Source organism: Arachis hypogaea, chromosome 5 (genome assembly GCF_003086295.3).
Source record: "Arachis hypogaea cultivar Tifrunner chromosome 5, arahy.Tifrunner.gnm2.J5K5, whole genome shotgun sequence".
Taxonomy (NCBI): Eukaryota; Viridiplantae; Streptophyta; class Magnoliopsida; order Fabales; family Fabaceae; genus Arachis; species Arachis hypogaea.
Genome location: NC_092040.1, coordinates 67,486,365 through 67,508,089, shown reverse-complemented (window position 1 = coordinate 67,508,089; position 21,725 = coordinate 67,486,365). Strand labels below are relative to the sequence as shown.

The window sequence follows — 21,725 nt, the reverse complement described above, 5'->3', positions numbered from 1 at the left end:
TTTAGTATAAAAACTACTTTTAGAGATTTATTTTGGACCTCATGACATTTTACATCTGAATTTGTATCTTCTATGGCATGAGTCTCTAAACCTCATGGTTGGGGGTGAGAAGCTCTGCTGTGTCTCGATGGATTAATACAATTACTTCTGTTTTTTATTCAATCACGCTTGATTCTATTCTAAGATATTCACTCACACTTAAACATGATGAATGTGATGATCTGTGACACTCATCACCATTCTCAACCTATGAACGTGTGCCTGACAACCACTTCCATTCTACCTTAGATTGAGTGTTTATCTCTTGGGTTCCTAGTTCACGGGTTTGACTGCTTCCCGTGACAACAGAGCATTCAATCCGTAAGACCAGAGTCTTTGTGGTATAAGCTTGAACCAATTGACAGTATTCTTGAGATCTGGAAAGTTTAAACCTTGTCTGTGGTATTCCGAGTAAGATCTGGGATGGGATCACTGTGAAGAGCTTCAAACTCACGAACGTTGGGCATAGTGACAGACGTAAATGGATCACTAGATCCTATTCCAGCACAAGTGAGAACCGACAGATGATTAGCCATGTACATGGAACTTTTTCACTGAAAGGATGGATGGTAGCCATTGACAACAGTGATCCACCGACATACAGCTTGCCATGGAAGGAGCCTTGCGTGTGTGAATAAGAAGACAGTAGGAAAGCAGAGATTCAGAAGACAAAGCATCTCCAAAACTCTAAACCATTCTCCATTACTGCATAACAAGTATTTATTTCATGTTCTTTTATTTTTCGCAATTAACACTAAGAACCATTATTGATATCCTGACTAAGAATAATAAGATAACCATAGCTTGCTTCAAGCCGACAATCTCCGTAGGATCGACCCTTACTCACGTAAGGTATTACTTGGACTACTTAGTGCACTTGCTGGTTAGTTGTACGAGTTGTGAAAAGTGTGATTTACAATTTCGTGCACCAAGTTTTTGGTGCCGTTGCCGAGGATTGTTCGAGTTTGAACAACTGACGGTTTATTTTGTTACTTAGATTAGGAAAAAAATTGTCTTTTTGGTTTAGAGTCTTTTACTTTCTTTTCAAAAATTTTGTTTTTCAAAAATATTATTTTTCTTTATTAATTGTTAGTGTTTCATTGAGTCTAATTGCATGTTTTAAGTTTGGTGTCCTTTGTGTTTTTGTCATCTAAAAAAAATAAATAAATAAAATAGAATAATTAAAACCTTTTAAGTCTTGTGTCTTTTGTGTGTTTTTCTCTTTCCTCATTAAATTCAAAAATATCTTTTCTCTTAATTTTTATTGAATTTTCGAAATTACCTTTAAAAATTCAGATTTTTATTTTTAAAATTTTTTTTCTATCTTATCTTAGTTTTTAAAATTTCAAAATTTAAATCTTTTTCAAAAATCATATCTTTTTCAAAACCTTATCTTATCTTTTCCAATCTCAAATTTCAAAATCATACATTTTTCAAATCTTTTTAATTAATTAATCATTTTAGTTTTCAAATTTATTTTCCTTTTCTTTTAGTTTTCGAAACTTATATTCTATTTTCCAATTATTTTATTTTATTTTCTTTTAATTCGGTTTATCATTCAAAAAATAAAAATAAAAATATATTTTATTTGCAATCCACATCATCTCCCTTTCTTCATCATGGACCTAATTGGAAATGAACAGTCTAGAAGGACTCTAAGGTCATATGCTAACCCCACTACTGCTTTATTTGGGAGTAGTATCTGTATACCCTCCATCAGGGCCAGTAGTTTTGCGTTAAATCCTCAGGTCATTATCATGGTGCAGCAAAATTGCCAGTATTTCGGTATTTCACAGGAAGAACCTACTGAGTTTCTGGTACAGTTCTTACAGATTATTGACACAATACGTGATAAGAAAATAGATCAGGATGTCTACAGATTATTACTGTTTCCATTTGCTGTAAAAGATCAAGCAAAAAGGTGGTTAAATAACCAACCTACAGCAAGCATAAAAACATGGAAACAGTTGTCAGAAAAATTCCTAAATCAAAATTTTCCTCCAAAAAGGATGACACAGTTAAAGCTGGACATCCAAGGCTTTAAACAAGAGAATAATGAATCCCTTTATGATGCCTGGGAGAGGTACAGAGAGATGCTAAGGAAGTGCCCCTCTGAAATGTTTTCAGAATGGGTGCAGTTAGACATCTTCTACTATGGGCTTATAGAAAAAGCCTAGATATCTCTAGACCACTCAGCTGGTAGATCTATACACATAAGAAAAACAATTGAAGAAGCTCAAGAGCTCATAGATACAGTTGCTAGAAATCAACATCTGTACTTAAGTAATGAGTCTTTCATGAAGGAAGAGGCTAAGGCAGTATCCACTGACTTTAGTCCTCAGGAACAAGTTGCTGAACTCAATCAGCAACTATCTTCCATAACAAAACAGTTAGTAGAATTTAAGGAGATGCTACAAGAAACCAAAAATGATAATCAGAATATGGAAAGACAATTGGATCAGATAAAACAGCAGTTTTTAAAATAGATAACAGAAGAGTGCCAAGCAGTTCAATTACGAAGTGGAAAAATATTAAATACCTCAACTCAAAGTAGCAGAAAGTCAAGAAAGGAATATCTGACAGAGAATGAACAAACCACTGCCCAAAATTCCTCTGAGGACAATAAGGGCCCAGAGAGGAAAAATTATGGCGTTCAAATGCCAGAAAAGGGAGGAAAACTGGCGTTAAACGCCTATGGATGCCCAAATCTGGCGTTTAAATGCCAGAAAAAGGTAGGAATCTGGCGTTAAACGCCCATTCCTCCTTCCATCCTGGCATTCAAATGCTAATGAGAGATCAGACACCTACAAGTGCTGATAATAACTCCCTCAAGAAGGCTTCTCAACCTGCCTCTGTAGGAAATAAACTTGCAGCAACCAAGGTTGAAGAATACAAAGCTAAAATGTCTTATCCTCAGAAACTCTACCAAGCGAAACAGAATAAATAATTTGCCCGCTTTACAGACTATCTCAGGATTCTTGAAATCAAGATTCCATTTGCAGAAGTACTTGAGCAAATACCCTCTTATGCTAAGTTCATGAAAGAAATCTTAAGTCATAAGAAGGATTAGAGAGAAACTGAAAAAGTCGTTCTCACTGAAGAATGTAGTGCAGTCATCCTAAAGAGCTTACCAGAGAAGCTTAAGGATCTTGGGAGCTTTATGATACCATGCACATTGGAGGGTACTTGTACCAAGACAGCTCTATGTGATATTGGGGCAAGTATCAACCTAATTCCTGCATCCACTATCAGAAAGCTTGGCTTGACTGAAGAGGTCAAACCAACCTGGATCTGTCTTCAACTTGCTTATGGCTCCATTAAATATCCATCAGGCTTAATTGAGGACATGATTGTCACAGTTGGGCCATTTGCCTTTCCCACTGACTTTGTAGTGCTGGAAATGGAGGAGCACAAGAGTGCAACCCTCATTCTAGGAAGACCTTTCCTAGCAACTGGAAGAACTCTCATTGACGTACAAAAAGGGGAAGTGACCCTAAGAGTCAATGAGGATGAGTTTAGGCTGAATTTTGTTGAAGCAATGAAGCATCCAAACACATCAAAGGACTGCATGAGAGTTGATATTATTGACTCCCTGGTAAAGGAGATGAGTATGGCTGAGAGTCTCGAATCAAAGCTAGAGGACATCTTTAAAGATGTTCAACCTGATCTAGAGGTACCAGAGGAAATAAAAGAACCTCTGAAAACTCCTCAGGAAGAGGAGAAACCTCCTAAACCTAAGCTCAAACCATTACCACCATCCCTGAAATATGCGTTTCTGGGAGAAGGTAACACTTTTTCTATAATCATAAGCTCTACTTTAGAGTCACAAGAAGAGAAAGCACTAATTCAGGTGCTAAGAACACACAAGACAGCTCTTGAGTGGTCCATTAGTGATCTTAAGGGCATTAGCCCAGCCAGATGCATGCGCAAGATCCTACTGGAGGATAATGCCAAGCCAGTGGTTCAATCACAAAAGCGGCTGAATCCATCCATGAAGCAAGTGGTGTAGAAAGAGGTCACTAAATTACTAGAAGCTGGGATTATTTATCCTATTTCTGATAGCCCTTGGGTGAGCCCTGTCCAAGTTGTACCCAAAAAGGGAGGCATGACAGTGGTTCATAATGAAAAGAATGAACTGGTTCCTATGAGAACAGTTATAGGGTGGCGTATGTGTATTGACTATAGAAGGCTCAATACAGCCACTAGAATGGATCATTTTCCTTTACCATTCATAGACCAGATGCTAGAAAGACTAGCAGGTCATGACTATTACTGCTTTTTGGATGGCTATTCAGGTTATAACCAAATTGCAGTAGATCCTCAAGATCAAGAGAAAAAAGCATTCACATGTCCATCTGGAATATTTGCCTACAAAAGGATGCCTTTTGGTCTGTGTAATGCACCAGCAACCTTTCATAGATGCATGCTCTCTATCTTCTCTGATATGGCAAAAAAATTTCTGGAAGTCTTCATGGATGACTTCTCAGTGTTTGGAGACTCATTCAACTCCTGTCTTGATCATCTAGCACTTGTTCTGAAAAGGTGCCAAGAGACTAACCTGGTTTTAAACTGGGAAAAATATCACTTTATGGTGACTGAAGGAATTGTCATTGGGCATAAAATTTCGAACAAAGGAATAGAGGTGGATTAAGCTAAGGTAGAGGTAATTGAAAAATTACCACCACCCACCAATGTTAAGGCAATCAGAAGTTTTCTGGGACATGAAGGATTCTACAGGAGGTTTATAAAGGATTTTTCGAAAATCGCAAAACCTCTGAGTAACCTGCTAGCTACTGATACACCATTTGTTTTTGACACAGAGTGTTTGCAGGCCTTTGAGACTCTGAAAGTTAAGTTGGTCACAGTGCCTGTCATTTCTGCACCAGACTGGATGTTATTTACTATGCCAGCCGTGTTTTAAATGACGCACAGAAGAACTACACAAGTACAGAAAAGTAACTGCTTGCAGTGGTTTATGCCATTGACAAGTTTAGATCCTATTTAGTAGGATAAAAAGTGATTGTGTACACTGACCATGCTGCTCTCAAATATCTATTCACAAAACAGGATTCAAAACCCAGGCTCATAAGATGGGTACTGCTTCTATAAGAGTTTGATATAGAAATAAGAGACAGAAAAGGGACAAAGAACCAAGTGGCTGATCATTTGTCCTAGATAGAACTAGTGGTAGGAGCATCCCTCCCTTCCACTGAGATCTCTGAAACCTTCCCCGATGAGCAACTCTTTACCATTCAGAAAGTGCCATGGTTTGCAAAAATTGCAAACTATAAGGCTGTGAGATTCAAACCCAAGGAGTACAGCAGGCAGCAAACAAAAAAACTAATCTTTAATGCAAAGTACTACTTATGGGATGAACCATATCTCTTTAAGAGATGTGCAGACAGAATAATCCGTAGATATGTGCCTAGAGAAGAAGCACAGAAGATTCTATGGCATTGTCATGGCTCACAATATGGAGGACATTTCGAAAGTGAGCGAACAGCCACAAAAGTCCTCCAATGTGGCTTCTACTGGCCTACCCTCTATAGAGACTCCCGAGAATTTGTACGTAACTGTGACAGTTACCAGAGAGCTGGTAATCTGCCTCAAGGTTATGCCATGCCTCAACAAGGGATCTTAGAGATTGAGTTGTTTAACGTATCGGGTATTGACTTCATGGGGCCTTTCCCACCATCATACTCAAACACTTATATTCTAGTGGCTGTAAACTATGTATCTAAATGGGTAGAGGCAATTGCAACACCCACTAATGATACTAAGACAGTGCTGAAGTTCCTCCAGAAACATATCTTTAGCCGATTTGGTGTCCCTAGAGCACTAATCAGTGATGGAGGCACTCATTTCTGTAATAAACAGCTTTACTCTGCTATGGTCAGATACGAAATTAGCCACAAGGTGGCAACTCCATATCATCCATAGACAAATGGGCAAGCTGAAGTCTCTAATAGAGAACTCAAAAGAATCCTAGAACGGACTGTAATTGCCTGTAGAAAGGATTGGGCAAGGAGCTTGGATGATGCTCTCTAGGCATACAGAACAGCATTCAAGACCCCTATAGGAACTTCTCCATACCAGCTTGTGTATGGGAAGGCCTGTCACCTGCCCGTGGACCTGGAGCATAAAGCCTACTGGGCAACCAGATTCCAAACCTTGATGCGAAATTACCTGGAGAGAAAAGATTGCTCCAGCTGAATGAGCTAGAGGAATTCAGACTCAATGCTTTTGAAAATGCAAAAATTTACAAGGAGAAAGCAAAAAGGTGGCATGATAAAAAAACTGTCATCCAGAATCTTTGAGCCAGGATAAAAGGTTCTGCTATTTAACTCTAGGCTCAGACTATTCCCTGGGAAATTAAAATCCCGGTGGAGAGGACCATATGTGATTACAAGTGTGTCACCATATGGATATGTAGAGCTTCAGGATATTGACTCTGACAAAAAGTTCATTGTTAATAGATAGAGAGTCAAGCATTATCTTGAAAGCAATGTTGAGCAAGAATGCTCAAAACTGAGACTAGATTAAAGCTCAGTAAGGTCTAGCTAAAGACAATAAAGAAGTGCTTGCTAGGAGGCCTCAGCCATTGGCATAGTTTATTTATTATTTAAATAACAATTATAGGAGTTTGATATAAATTATCTTCAACATTCATTCTCGATTACAGAAGTTCAGAGTTACAGAAGGATTCAGAGCAGAAAGCAGAGAAAAGGAGCTCACTAGCACGAAAACGCCAGTAAGAGGCACTTTTGGGTGTTAAACGCCAAAATGGGCACCATTCTGGACGTTTAACGCCAGTAAAGATACATTTCTAGGCGTTAAACGCCAGAATTGCAGCATCCTGGGCATTTAGAAAAATGCCCAGTGATAAAGGCTTTTTGGTGTTTAACACCAACCAAGGTATCTGGCTGGGCGTTAAATGCCCAAAACAAGCAACAATTGGGCGTTAAACGCCAGAATGGATGCCATTCTGGGCGTTTAATGCCAGGAATGTGGATGGGAGGAAGTTTTGTTTCCAACTCAATTTTTTTCAAATTTTCATGTTTTCATCCATAATTTCTTGCATGAACATGTTACAAGTTCTCATTTTTCAATTTCAAATTCATAAAAATCTTAATCCAAAAAAATCTTTCTTCAACCTTTTTTCAAATCTTTTTCAAAATTCATATACCTTTTTAATTTCTTTTCAAATCTTTTTCAAAACTCATCTATCTTTCTATTATCTTTTCAAATCTTTTTCAACTCATCATACTATCTTTTCAAATTTAGATTTATCTCTTTCAAAATATCTTTTCATATCTTTTCAATTTTAAAATTACATATTTTGCATATCATACTAATCTTTTCTAAATCATATCTTTTTTTAAAATTTTCGCCCACCTCCTCCCTTTTAAATTCACATTTGGCCTCGCCCTCTCCTCCACCACTCGAATTTGACTCTCCTCCTATTCCTCTCATTTCCTTTCTTTTTCTTGAGGACAAGCAAAACTCTAAGTTTGGTGTGTTTTTCGTGATCACTGGGCTAAGATTCACCAAGATCATGGCTCCTAAGAGAAAACAAACCACTCCAAGAGGCAAGAAAGAGAACACTCCATAACCACTTTGGAATCAAGAGAAGTTCTTAACCAAAGAACATGCAGACCATTACCACAAAATAATGGGTCTAAGGTCAGTGATCCCGGACGTTAAATTTGATCTGAAAGAAGACGAATATCCAGAGATCCAAGAGTAGATTCGAAAAAGGGGCTGGGAAATTCTAGCCAATCCTGAGACAAAGGTGGGTAGAAACATGGTTCAGGAATTCTACTCAAATCTATGGCAAACATATAAGCAGAGAATGAATGGAACCGCCTTCTATACCTTTCGAACTATGGTCAGAGGGAAGATTATTTACTTTGACCTGGATAGAATAAGAGAGGTCTTCAAGTTGCCTCAACTACAAGATGATCCAGAATCCTTTAATAGGAGAATGGTGAGATTAGATAAGCGCTTGGACCAAGTTCTAGAGGACATATGCCTCCCTAGAACCAAGTGGATAACCAACACAAAGGGTGCCCCAAACCAACTCAAGAGAGGTGATCTCAAACCAGTCGCTAGGGTCTGGCTGGATTTCGTTGGGCGTTCTATACTGCCCACCAGCAACTTCTCTGAAGTCACTGTCAAAAGAACAGTGATGATCCATTGCATCATGCTGGGAAACGAAGTGGAGATTCATCATATGATCTCTTGTGAGCTTTACACAATTGCAAACAAGAACTCTACTGACGCCAAATTGGCTTACCCAAGCTTAATCTCTCTGCTATGTAAAGATGCTGGGGTAAAGATGGGAGTGGTGAATATATCTCAGTCGAGCACCCAATTACCAAAAAGTCAATGGAAGGACAACAAGAGCAAGATAACTTCATCAAAAGGAGGGCGCAAGAGTTCCTCCCAGAAATCCCTCAGATTGACTACTGGATCCACCTAGAAGCATCTGTCACTAAGCTACAAGAAGCTATGGATCAACTTAAGGAAGAACAGCAAAATCAAAATAGCATGCTTTGCAAACGGCTTAAGGAACAAGAAAAGCAATGGCATGAGCTACAGGAGCTGAAGCGCCAGAAGCTCTCCCTTGAGGGACCAGACACTGATAAACCCCATTTGTAGGGTTTATCTTGTATTAATTTTAGGGGATTTTATCATCTTTTACTCATATTTATTCAATGAATTAGCATGATTTTGTGATTGTCTCCTTATTTGTGCTTAGATGTGAAAACATGCTTTTTAGGCCTTTAACTTGATGATTTTAATCTCCCTTTGATTCCACCAGATGCTTTGATGTGTTTGTTAGTGATTTCAGATTAAAAAGGTTAGGAATGGATCAAAGGAGTGAAAAGGAAAGCATGCAAAGTGGAGAAGATCATGAAAAGCCAAAGAATTGAACTCGACCAGGGACGCGCGCGCGCACCAGGCGCTTACGCGCACCTTGCAAAATGGCCCATGGACACGTATGTGTGCTGTGCGCGTATGCGTCAATGCCAATACTTGATTTTTAAGTGAATTCACACCCAACGAATTCTCAAGGGTTGTGGGGCCTAATCTCAACCAACTTTGGTGCCCAAACTGCTATTTAAACCCAAGGATTGAAGAGCAAAAGGGGATACACTCACTTTTAATCATTCACACTAACTTTTAATCATTCACACTCATTAGGATTAGTTTAGAGTTAGTTTTAGAGAGAGAAGCTCTCAATTCTCTCTAGGATTAGGATTAGGATTAGGTTTAGTTCTTAGATCTAGGTTTTAATCTTTGCTCTCATCTACTTCTACCTTTCAATTTCTTGTTGTTACATTCATTCTTCTTCTATTCTTTTGTTGTAATTTCCTTTATGTTGTTCTTATACTTTGTTGTAGATCTATTCTTGTTCCTTCTCTTTTCTTTCAATTCAATTAGAGGTAATTCATAATAATTGTGTTCTTTTTAATTGTTGTCATTGATTTTTTGCAATAATTGTTGTTAGATTTTATTCTTGTTGATTGATCTACTATGCTTTATTCTTTTACCTTCCAAGTGTTTGATGAAATGCTTGGTTGGATTTTAGAGTAGAATTTTATGCTCTTGGCTTGGAAAGGTAACTTAGGACTTCTTGAGTTACTAATGTCCAAGTGATTGATGATTGGGAGCCATTGACTCTAGTTCTCACTAATTGAATTAGTAGAGAGTTAGGACCTGTGGACTTGGATTGATATATCTCATTTAACTTTCCTTCACTACTAGTTAGAGGATGATTTAATGAGATTAATCCTTGCCAATTCTCATATTGTGGTTAGTAATTAGGATAGAGATCCTTGACCACCAAATCTTGCCAATACCTTTTTAGCCATTAGTTTACTTTCTTGCCATTTATCTTTCATGTTTCTTATCAAAATCCCAAAAATAACTCATAACCAATAACAAGACACTTTATTGTAATTCCTAGGGAGAACGACCCGATGTTTGAATACTTTGGTTTATAAATTTTAGGGGTTTGTACTAGTGACAAACAACTTTTTTGTATGAAAGGATTAGTAATTTGTTTAGAAACTATACTTCGACAAGATTTCATTTGTGAAATTCTATACCATCAAAAATCCAATCATCAAAATAGCGCCGTTGTCGGAGAATTGCAATGGTGTTATGTTATTGGTTGTTGTATATATGTGAATATTGTGAATATGTTTGCTTTTGTTAGTTCTTGCTAGTTTTAGGATTTGGTTCTCTTTGTTTTTTATTTGATTTTATTTTCATTTTCTCTTGCTATCATGAATTCTCACTTTGGCTATGAGTTTCTTTCTAACTATGTTGTAGGAAGTGGAGATTACAATGAAGAGATGTATCAAGGATGGGATATCCAAAGGTGGGAGGAGTCATATGCATATGATCAATCCTCATGGCAAAAACCTCCACCAATGCACTATGAAGAAGATTCATTCTATGATGCATACCAATCAAATGGCTATGGTGAATCTCCTAATGACTTTCAAGAACTACCACCATATGCCTATGAACCCCCTCCTCAACATGATCCTCAACCATACTCATAAGCCCCTTTTCACCAACCACCTCCATATGACCCTAATCCATATCCTTTATACCAACCACTTTTTGAGTCATATGAGCCACACATAGAACCGCCACCATTCCAACCTCAATACTTCCAAGAATCACCCTCAATAAATGAAAATTTTCAACCACAAGATGAATTCTACCTTCCACCATAACCTCACATGGAAGAATATTCATGTCCATCGATCCAAGAGCCATATGATCCCTATCATGATATCCAAGCAGAACAAGAGTCAAGGGATCGTCTCAAGGAAGCATTGGATCAATTTCAAGCAACCATGGAGCATGTTGTGCAACAAGTGGAAAAAGTGGAGAATACTAAACCACAACACCCTAATTATGATGAGCCACCTTCCTATTATGAACCCTTTTCCCAATATAATGAACCCTCCCATCCACCCCAACCTCCAATGGATGACATCCTTGATGTTCTTGTGCAAGGACAAGAGGAGATGACAAAGGATGTGCAACAATTCATGACCGCCTTGGATGAGGTGGTAAACCGGCTAGCATCCCAACTTTTGGACACTCAAGAAACTCCCATGGCTACATGTGGAGAATCAAAAGAAGAGCATAGCATGAAGGAGAGATTAGAAACTCCGGTGGAAAAGGAGGAATGCTACTTTATGTTAGAACAATTGGAGGAACCTATGACTATTGAAGAAGAGGAAGAAGTGGTTGAAGACTTAGGAGATGCGGAACCCCTATGGGAACCTAGAGTTGAAGAAAACCCCTCCAAGAAGATTGAAGTTGATGTTGAGGAGGAATGTGCACAACCTCCAAGGCATATCCCATATGAAGACTTGGAAGGAATGGAGCAAGAATTGAGTTCCCTTGGTGATGAAGATCAAGCATCAAATCTTAGTGGTGGTGAATCCTTTGAAATTGAAGAACCTTCTCCCGATGAAGAAGAGAGCGATGTGGAGGTAGATCTCTCTCAACCTTCCATCTATGATTTGAGTGACGGAGAAGAGTTAGATGAAATTGATGGACAAAGGATTGAATTTGAAAAATCTTGTGAAGAGGTGGAAGTCCTTAGAAAAAGAAGGACGGGAGTTGAGTACGCTTTGTCAAGATCTTTGGAAGCTTCTTTGCCTAGGTTGTCATATATTCCTTCACTTGAGTGGGTAAAACTCATTTCTATTAGCTTTATTGTCCCACTTGAGTATGGTTTACTTGAAACGGATGGTCAACTTAGGATGATTTGTGGGATAAAGTGTAAGAGAAGAATGTTTAGTGGATGGCGTTGCAAATCAAGGCTCATTTTGGTTGATACATCAAAGCTTAGATGCAAAGGTTGGGCTAGTGCTCACTTGAATAGGTCTCAAAGGAGAGTTTGGTATCACCTTGAGAATTCATCTTCCTTGCCACCCGAATGGATCAATGATGATCAACCTCAAGACGGGTGTGAAAATAAAGTGTGGGATCCCGGATTACAAGAAGAGGATCAACATTGGGAGCCCATGGTTTGTGAAGAACTCCATCAAAGCTTGGAGCTATTAATTTTGAAGAATGGAGCTTATTGGAGATTCAAGCATTGGTGGATGTTCCGAGATGAGTTCAAGCACAAGCCACCTTGATGAGGAGCTCCCCATAAGTCCAACTTAAGGAGAATAAACAAAAGTGCTAGGTGGGAGACACCCCACCATGGTAATATCATTTCATTTTTTCTTTTGTAAATATTGGTAATTAGGTTAATTTCATATTTTGATTGGTTTATTGAGTACATTTGGTAGTTTAGTATGTTAAATAAGGTTCTATGGTGTTTTGGTAGCTGTTTGGAGGTTTGGAATGCTTGGATTGATGCAAAAACATAGAAAAAATTTGAAAAATAGAGCACTATCCACGCGTACGCACACTGCACGCGTACGCGCACTGCACGCGTACGCGTGCATCAAGTGTTTTCGACCATCCATGCGCGCGCGCCATTCGTGTCTACGCATGGATTGAGAAGTTCTACCTTCCATACATTAACCCGAGAGTTAGGCCTGCACTATGCGCAAATTGAACGTAAGGCACAAACCAATTCGTGTGTATGCACACCTGGCGCGTACGCGCCCTTTTGGCAACTTGCGGATTGACGCGCAAGCGCACCGTGCACGCGCGCACCGATAGTGCCACCTGCGCTCCTGGTACATTTTCCAGAGAGTTATGCCCACGCTGCGCCAACGTTGTGCCTTTGGCACAAAACCACTCGCGCGTACACACGCATGACGCGTACGCACCACTCTCGGAATAATCCATCAATGCGGACACACCGCATGTGTGTACGCGTGGATGCCCCTCCTTCAATCCACTTCTTTTCTTCTCCTCTTTCCATTTCTTTCCTTCTCCTTTCTTCTTCCCTTCTTCTACACGTCATCCAACACTCCCAAACACCATTGATAACCATTTATTTTAGTTAACTAATTAGTTAGTTAGTTAGTTGATTAGTTAATTTTAGTTAGTTTTCATTCCATTTTCTCTTTTTCATCGTAAGTGTTGGATTGTTAATCTTGTTTACCATTAATTGCTGCTGAGTATTAAAGAGGGATGTTATCTTAATATCATTATGTTTATAAACTTTGTTGGACTCTATTGTTGAGGTTATATTCTGCTACATGGTTTTGAGTTTTTCATGCTTACCTTTTAAAAATACCAAGTGATGAGAATTGCCTTTGAGCTTGTAACTCTTTTGAATTGCATGTTGTAGCTAGCCATCATGTAATTGGAATCTTTTTCCTCTATTAGGCAATTTCTAGATGGGTGTTGTGCATTTATCCTAATGCATTGTATTTCATGATCATATGCATCTATATGTTTAGCTTGAATACTCTCATGCTTCTTTAATACTTGTTTTACCTTACAAGTTTACTTAAAGTATTTCAAGCATACTAGAATGAGTAAAGTGCATGCTTCTTTAGTGACATAGCTTTTATGCTAATGTGTGTTCTAAACCGCGCAATTTAGAATTCACACACACTTATTTGTCATTGATGTCACACCAATTCACTCACTCAATTCTAGTGAGTTACCTCATTCCAACAATTATGCTTCCTTGCTTTTGTTTTCTCATCTTATGGTGTTATATTTTTGTTTTTCATGAATGATGCACCGCAAGCAAAAACGGAAGCGGAGGAAAGAACACGCAGCAACTGGTTGACCTACCAGCTGAAGGTAGCAATCCGGAGAGTCGTCGTACCCCCTTGCTCATCTTTGAGTGCACCGAGGACGGTGCAAACTTTTAAGTGTGGGGAGGTCATCCGACCTATCGTCGATTTTGGGTGACAAATTTCTAATCCCAACTCTTTTACATTTCATTTTAGGTTTTTAGGATTTTTACTTGCATTTTCTTAATTTTGCATATGTATACACAATAAGCTTAGTCAAAATAATGAAATTTTTTTCAAGAATTCTATCTATAGCGCACCAATCGATTTGAGTGAAAACTTTTCATAAAACTTGCTTGAATTATATATATTGAGGAACATGTTTTTGAGTTAAGAACACAAGCAAGTGAGATTTGAGCCTAATGGTGTTGTTACATCTTATAACCGCTTATTTTCCCTTCTTGTGTGCATTATTCTCTTTCTATGATTGTAATCTTTGATTTGTTTGATTCTTTATGTCCATTATTTTATGTATTCATGCATTTATATGATTGAGACCATTATTTCAATTAGCTCACTTACCCAAATAGCCTACCTTTTACTCTCCATTGTTAACTAATTTTGAGCCTATGCTTAACCCAATTGTTTTTTATTTTAGCACATTACAAGCCTAAAGCGGAAAACAATAAAAGTCCTTTGTTTGGATATTTGATTAGCTTAGGCTAGTAAGAGTGTTTATTATTCAAGTTTGGGGAGATTTGGGAACATTGGGTGAATAAAAGGGTAGTTTTGTATTGTTAGTGAAAATATTATGAATTGGATACATACTCATGTATTAATTAAAATGTATAGACCTTATGCATTGATGTTCTTGTATGTAGCTTGAAAGAAAGAAAAAAAATGAAAAATGAGAAAAACAAAAGAAAAAAAAGAAAAGAAAGAAAAAAATAGAAAAAGAAAGAAAAAGAAGAAAAAGAAAGAAATAAAAAGGGGACAAAATGCCCCAAAGTAAAGTGTAGCTCAATAAAATCAATGCATAAGTGTTGTGAAACGAAAAGGGATACATGAGTATGTGAAAAAGTGAGAAGAATAGGTAGTTAGGTTAGCACTTAATTGTATAGGTTATTATATAGGCTAGGTGGGAAGTCTAAGCTTATCAAAGATTCAAATTTCAAGCTCACTTAACCATATATGTATCCTACCTTGACCCTAACCCCATTACAACCAAAGAAAAGACCTCATGATACTTGTATGCATGCCTGAAATATATGTCAATTGTTAGAAGAAAAACAAATCTTAGAAAGCATGATTAGGAGAGAATTGAGAGAATCAACCTTAAACACTTGAGCGAATAGAGTGCAAATACATCCGGTGAGGGTTTGATGCTCAATCACATGTTTTCACCTATGATCATCTCTTCATGCAAGTTTGTAAAAATATTTAATAACTCAATTCAATTGTGGATTAGACTTGCTAGTCCTAGGCCCTTGTGCACATATGCTTCTTGGGAATTGATTTATTTTGACCAAGCAATTGCATTCATTTAGATAGTTGCATATAGGTAGATTGCATTTAGTTAGTTTCTATTGAATAAATGCCATGCCCTATACTTCATTCTTAGTTTAAGCATGAGGACATGCTTGGTTTAAGTGTGTGGAGGTTGATAAACCCCATTTGTAGGGTTTATCTTGTATTGATTTTAGGGGATTTTATCACCTTTTACCCACATTTATTCAATGAATTAACATGATTTTGTGATTGTCTCCTTATTTGTGCTTAGATGTGAAAACATGCTTTTTAGGCCTTTAACTTGATGATTTTAATCTCCCTTTGATTCCACTAGATGCCTTGATGTGTTTGTTAGTGATTTCAGATTGAAAAGGCTAGGAATGGATCAAAGGAGTGTAGAGAAAAGCATGCAAAGTGGAGAAGATCATGAAAAGACAAAGAATTAAACTCGCCCAGGGACGCGCGCGCACACCAGGTGCTTACGCACACCTTGCGAAATGGCCCATGGACGCATACGTGTGCTGTGCGTGTACGCGTCGATGCCGATACTTGATTTTTAAGTGAATTCTCACCCAACAAATTCTCAAGGGTTGTGGGGCCCAATCTCAACCAACTTTGGCGCCCAAACTACTATTTAAAGCCAAGGATTAAAGAGCAAAAGGGGTACACTCACTTTTAATCATTCACACTAACTTTTAATCATTCACAATCATTAGGATTAGTTTAGAGTTAGTTTTAGAGAGAAAAGCACTCACTTTCTCTAGGATTAGGATTAGGATTAGGTTTAGTTCTTAGATCTAGGTTTTAATCTTTGCTCTCATCTACTTCTACCTTTCAATTTCTTGTTGTTACATTCATTCTTCTTCTATTCTTTTATTGTAATTTCCTTTATGTTGTTCTTATACTTTGTTGTAGATCTATTCTTGTTCCTTCTCTTTTCTTTCAATTCAATTAGAGGTAATTCATAATAATTGTGTTCCTTTTAATTGTTGTCATTGATTTCTTGCAATAATTGTTGTTAGATTTTATTCTTGTCGATTGATCTACTATGCTTTATTCTTTTTCCTTCCAAGTGTTTGATGAAATGCTTGGTTGGATTTTAGAGTAGAATTTTATGCTCTTGGCTTGGAAAGGTAACTTAGGACTTCTTGAGTTGCTAATGTCCAAGTGGTTGATGATTGGGAGCCATTGACTCTAGTTCTCACTAATTGAATTAGTGGAAAGTTAGGACCTATGAACTTGGATTGATATATCTCATTTAACTTTCCTTTACTACTAGTTAGAGGATGATTTAATGAGATTAATCCTTGCCAATTCTCATATTGTGGTTAGTAATTAGGATAGAGATCCCTGACCACTAAATCTTGCCAAGACCTTTTTAGCCATTAGTTTACTTTCTTGCCATTTATCTTTCATGTTTCTTATCAAAACCCCAAAAATAACTCATAACCAATAACAAGACACTTTATTGTAATTCCTAGGGAGAACGACCCGAGGTTTGAATACTTCGGTTCATAAATTTTAGGGATTTGTACTAGTGATAAACAACTTTTTGTGTGAAAGGATTAGTGATTGGTTTAGAAAGTATACTTCGACGAGATTTCATTTGTGAAATTCTATACCATCAAAAATCAAATCATCAAATGGCGCCGTTGCCGGGGAATCGCAATGGTGTTATGTTATTGGTTATTGGATATATGTGAATAGTGTGAATATGTTTGCTTTTGTTAGTTCTTGCTAGTTCTAGGATCTAATTTTCTTGTTTCTTATTTGATTTTATTTCCATTTTCTCTTGCTATCATGAATTCTCACTTTGGCTATGAGTTTGGTTCTCACTATGTTGTAGGAAATAAGAGCTTCAATGAGGATATGTATCAAGGATGGGACAACCAAAGGTGGGAGGAGCCGTATGTATATAATCAATCTTCATGGCAACAACCTCCACCATTGCACTATAAAGAATACCCATTCTATGATGCATACCAATCAAATGGCTATGGTGAATCTCCTTGTGATTTTCAAGAACCACCACCATATACCTATTAGTCATATCATCAACATGAATCTCAACCACACTCACAAGCCTATTTCAACAGATTGGAGGAGCATCCATCTCCCAAAATAAAGGTTGTTGAGTCTTAATCTTAAGTCTGTGATAAATTTTATTATTAGAAACCTATCTTAAGAATTATATGAGTATTAGTAATTAGGGTCCTTATTTTTATTTTTATTTTTTATCTCCAAGTAAGCTATAATTTGTTCCTTTCATCATCACTAAACATGAATAAAATAGTAGATTCTCTTTAGAGTAAGGAGGCAATTATTTCAAGTTTTCAATAAGGAAAATTCTAATTATTTTTATGTGGTGGCAACACTTTTTGTCTTTCGAATGAATGCTTGAACAGTGCATATTTTTGATAATGAAGTTTATGAATGTTAAAATTGTTGGCTCTTGAAAGAATGATGAACAAAGAGAAATGTTATTGATAATCTGAAAAATCATGAAATCGATTCTTGAAGCAAGAAAAAGCAGTGAAAAAAAGACAAAAAAGAGTAAGAAAGAAAAAGAAAAAGCAAGCAGAAAAAGCCAATAGCCCTTTAAACCAAAAGGCAAGGGTAAAAATGATCCAAGGCTTTGAGCATTAATGGATAGGAGGGCCCCAAAGGAATAAAATACTGGCCTAAGCGACTAAATCAAGCTGTCCCTAACCATGTGCTTGTGGCATGAAGGTCCAAGTGAAAAGCTTGAGACTGAGTGGTTAAAGTCGTGATCCAAAGCAAAAAGATAGTGCTTAAGAACTCTGGACACCTCAAATTGGGGACTTTAGCAAAGCTGAGTCACAATCTGAAAAGATTTACCCAGTTATGTGTCTGTGGTATTTATGTATCTGGTGGTAATACTGGAAGACAAAGTGCTTAGGGTCACGGCCAAGACTCATAAAGTAGCTATGTTCAAAAATCAACACACTAAACTAGGAGAATCAATAACACTATCTAAAATTCTGAGTTCCTATAGATGCCAATCATTCTGAGCTTCAAAGGATGAATTGAGATGCCAAAACTGTTAAGGAGCAAAAAGCTACTAGCCCCGCTCATCTAATTAGAATTTGAGCTTCACTTAAAACTCTGAGATTGATGAGCGGATAATTTGTACGCTTTTTGGCATTGTTTTTAGTATGTTTTTAGTATGATCTAGTTAGTTTTTAGTATATTTTTATTAATTTTTAGTTAAAATTCACTTTTCTGGACTTTACTATGAGTTTGTGTGTTTTTCTGTGATTTCAGGTATTTTCTGGCTGAAATTGAGGGACCTGAGCAAAAATCTGATTCAGAGACTAAAAAGGACTGCAGATGCTGTTGGATTCTGACCTCCCTGCACTCGAAGTGAATTTTCTGGAGCTACAGAAGCCCAATTGGCGCGCTCGCAACGGCGTTGGAAAGTAGACATCCTGGGCTTTCCAGCAAAATATGATAGTCCATACTGTGCCCAAGATTTGATGGCCCAAACCGGCGTTCAAAATCACCCTCAGAATTCCCAGCGTTAAACGCCGGAACTGGCACAAGGATGGGAGTTAAACGCCCAAACTGGCATAAAAGCTGGCGTTTAACTCCAAGAAGAGTCTCTACACGAAAATGCTTCAATGCTCAGCCCAAGCACACACCAAGTGGGCCCGGAAGTGGATTTTTATGTCATTTACTCATATCTGTAAACCCTAGGCTACTAGTTTTCTATAAGTACACTACAAGAAAAAGGCGCATTTGTAACAAAAAATATTGTTACAAAACGTCAAAATTTTGAAACAAAAGTTTTTTGTAACAAAAAAAGGGTCCATTGCAGTAAGTCCCGTTACAAAAAGTTTCTGTAACGAAAAATGAAACCGTTACAATTCAATACCATATTTTGTAACAATTTTTTCTGATACAAAAACCAGAAGCCGTTGCAAAAGTGATAACAAATTTTTATCTTGAAGGTATTTTTCGTGACAGTCAATTTTTTTCCTATCAAAAAATTTTGTTACAAAATGTAACATGATTTTGTAACATTTTTTTTCTTTAGTTACGAAAGCAAATTAATTATTTTGTAACAACTTTTTATTACAAATTACATGCATAATTTACTAAATTATTTTTTAAATTAACTAATATATTAACCATTTTAATAAGCAAGTTTACATGTATATAATATGCAAAAACATACATAAATCAAACAAGATCCTTTTAGCTAAAATTGTCTTGAAACAAAATAACATTAGCTAGTGAGTACATTGATTAGTTCAACCAAAACATAAAAGTTCTAATATAAAAGTTCAACCAAAACATAAAAGTTCTAACATAGATTAGTGTCTCTATGCATCAAAACATTCTTGAGCCCTCAAGGTAGCATATGGTCACCATTTCAGCACTCCTGTAAATAAGAAAAACCGAAACAAAAAAGTTAGAAACAAGATATAACACTAATTATAATTTTTCCACTAAGTTTTATCCAAAATATTTAGAAAAATTTCGGCAAAACCTCCCCTAAAACTTGGATATTTCCACCGTCCACGGTTCCAACAAACACAGCCAATTCACAACTTATGTCTCAGCCATACCCAACCAAATTTATCAAACCAAATAATAGGACATTTGTCATTTTTCAACCATATACATATGTGATAAATAGATCCATATACAAATTAAAATATACTAATATAAAATGGGAATTATCTACGAAATTGTATTAAAACCATAAGCAACTTTAGGAGTACCTTTAAAGTCTAGTTTGTTTCATTTTCAAAGCGCGCTATGAGAGAGTTCACAACAGCTTGTTGAACTTCCAATTGAGCTTTCACTCGAGCTTATTCTTCCTTTTGGCGTGTTTGTTGCTTTTTAAGTTTTTCTTTGAACACACCTATTTCCTTTGTTAGCTCCTCACGGTCTTGCATTGCCTCTTGAAGTTGTACTTGAATCCTTAACTTAGATTTCTAAGCCTTTATGCCATAACCTAGCATCACAGCGACTATCACTTTTAAAGGGCTCTGTGTAAACTAAATTCCAAGGCGGTTCTCTATAACTCCACAATACAAACTATCCTAATTCAATGCATTGTAAATAACACAAAATCAATAACAAAGTTGAATTAATATTTCTATGTTAATAATGATGATGTAGTTACCTAAAAACACAAAAATTTAAGAAAACAAAAAGTATCAAAATCACAAAAAAAAATACAAAAAATAGAATCAAAATAATAAGGCACTAGAGTAAAATAATAAGGCACCATAGAATTGTCAACTTTCTGATAAAACATAATTGAAACAACAGAAATTGAAAATGCCATCAGGCTCCAAAAATTGACTACCGGTAGTAAATGCTCCGAGTGGTTCCAAAACCTTTTTCTGATTAATTATCAAAACAAAACATCAAATATTAAGTTTGGAGAAAGAGTCAAATGCACATTGCACTTTAGCATTAGGCCCATTGCCTGCATCAACAACTATATGGAAACCACCCAATGGCTTCTCTGTCAGTAGACAATGCAATATAAAAGATTAGCAAATAGGATCAGAACATTCAAAAAAACGACAGAGGAAAAATTGTAAATGCTACAATAAAAATAATAACACATAATGTATCCCAATTAGAACTCCATTATTAACTACTTCATTTACCAAACAACTATTTATTATCATACCAATATCAAGCCATACCTATGCTTCCCGCTGCTTTGTGAACTGCCTTTACTAGGTCAGATGTATATACATTCATGTAATCAACTTGCTTAATAGATGATGAAGCCTTTCTCTCAGAATTTGCTAAACTTTTAGCTATAAATTGATTGTATATATCAGCAGCTCGCTCTAATACATCTTTGATATCATTCTTTCCAAGTCCACCAGCATTTGTGAAAAATTTGAATCCATTCCGGTTGAAGGGCAGATGACTCGCTGTTCACATATAGAAATGTTTCATAAACAATTGGTGAGTTAAATATTCAAAATTTCATTTTATCCATGAGAAATTATTTTTCAATTACCAAAACCAAACTAAACTAACATAAAAGTTTCTGTCAAAACCCATGGATGTTAATTATTAACAAACAGGAAATAGTAAAAACAATTCATGACCACCAATACAATAACAAGCTAGTAAGGAAAACCACTCAGTCTAACAGCTAAGGGTTAAGGCATAAATAGTAGTTCCTTGACATAGTATATCAGGTTTCATGGCTAAGTGATTTTGTTTGAACCCTCCTTTCAACATTCTCCAAGATTCATTATAGTTGAACAAGAAGAAGCATGTGCAATACCAATCTCTACAGATAATTCAAAAGGGCTTTTGCATTGAAGAGCATGTTACAAACAAAATCTAAAGCTTTCAAACAACTATGATGTCTTACAGTTAGAATAGTGACATTCAGCTACAACCTCATCATGTACCTGTTATCATAATAGATCCATCAACAGGACACAAGAATGCTTCATCCTTTGTGAGTGTGCTATTGAACAT

General features: G+C 36.7%; 1 protein-coding gene across 1 annotated transcript; it reads right to left on the bottom strand.

Annotated features, from left to right (window-relative positions):
- Window positions 1–20,638: 20,638 nt before the first annotated feature.
- On the bottom strand, window positions 20,639–21,725 carry LOC140173211 (uncharacterized). The gene is made up of 3 exons (XM_072195976.1): window positions 21,656–21,725; window positions 20,927–21,163; window positions 20,639–20,739 (listed from the first exon to the last, which is right to left on the bottom strand). The coding sequence occupies exons 1-3, from the start codon at window positions 21,723–21,725 to the stop codon at window positions 20,639–20,641; spliced, it is 408 nt and encodes a 135-aa protein (XP_072052077.1).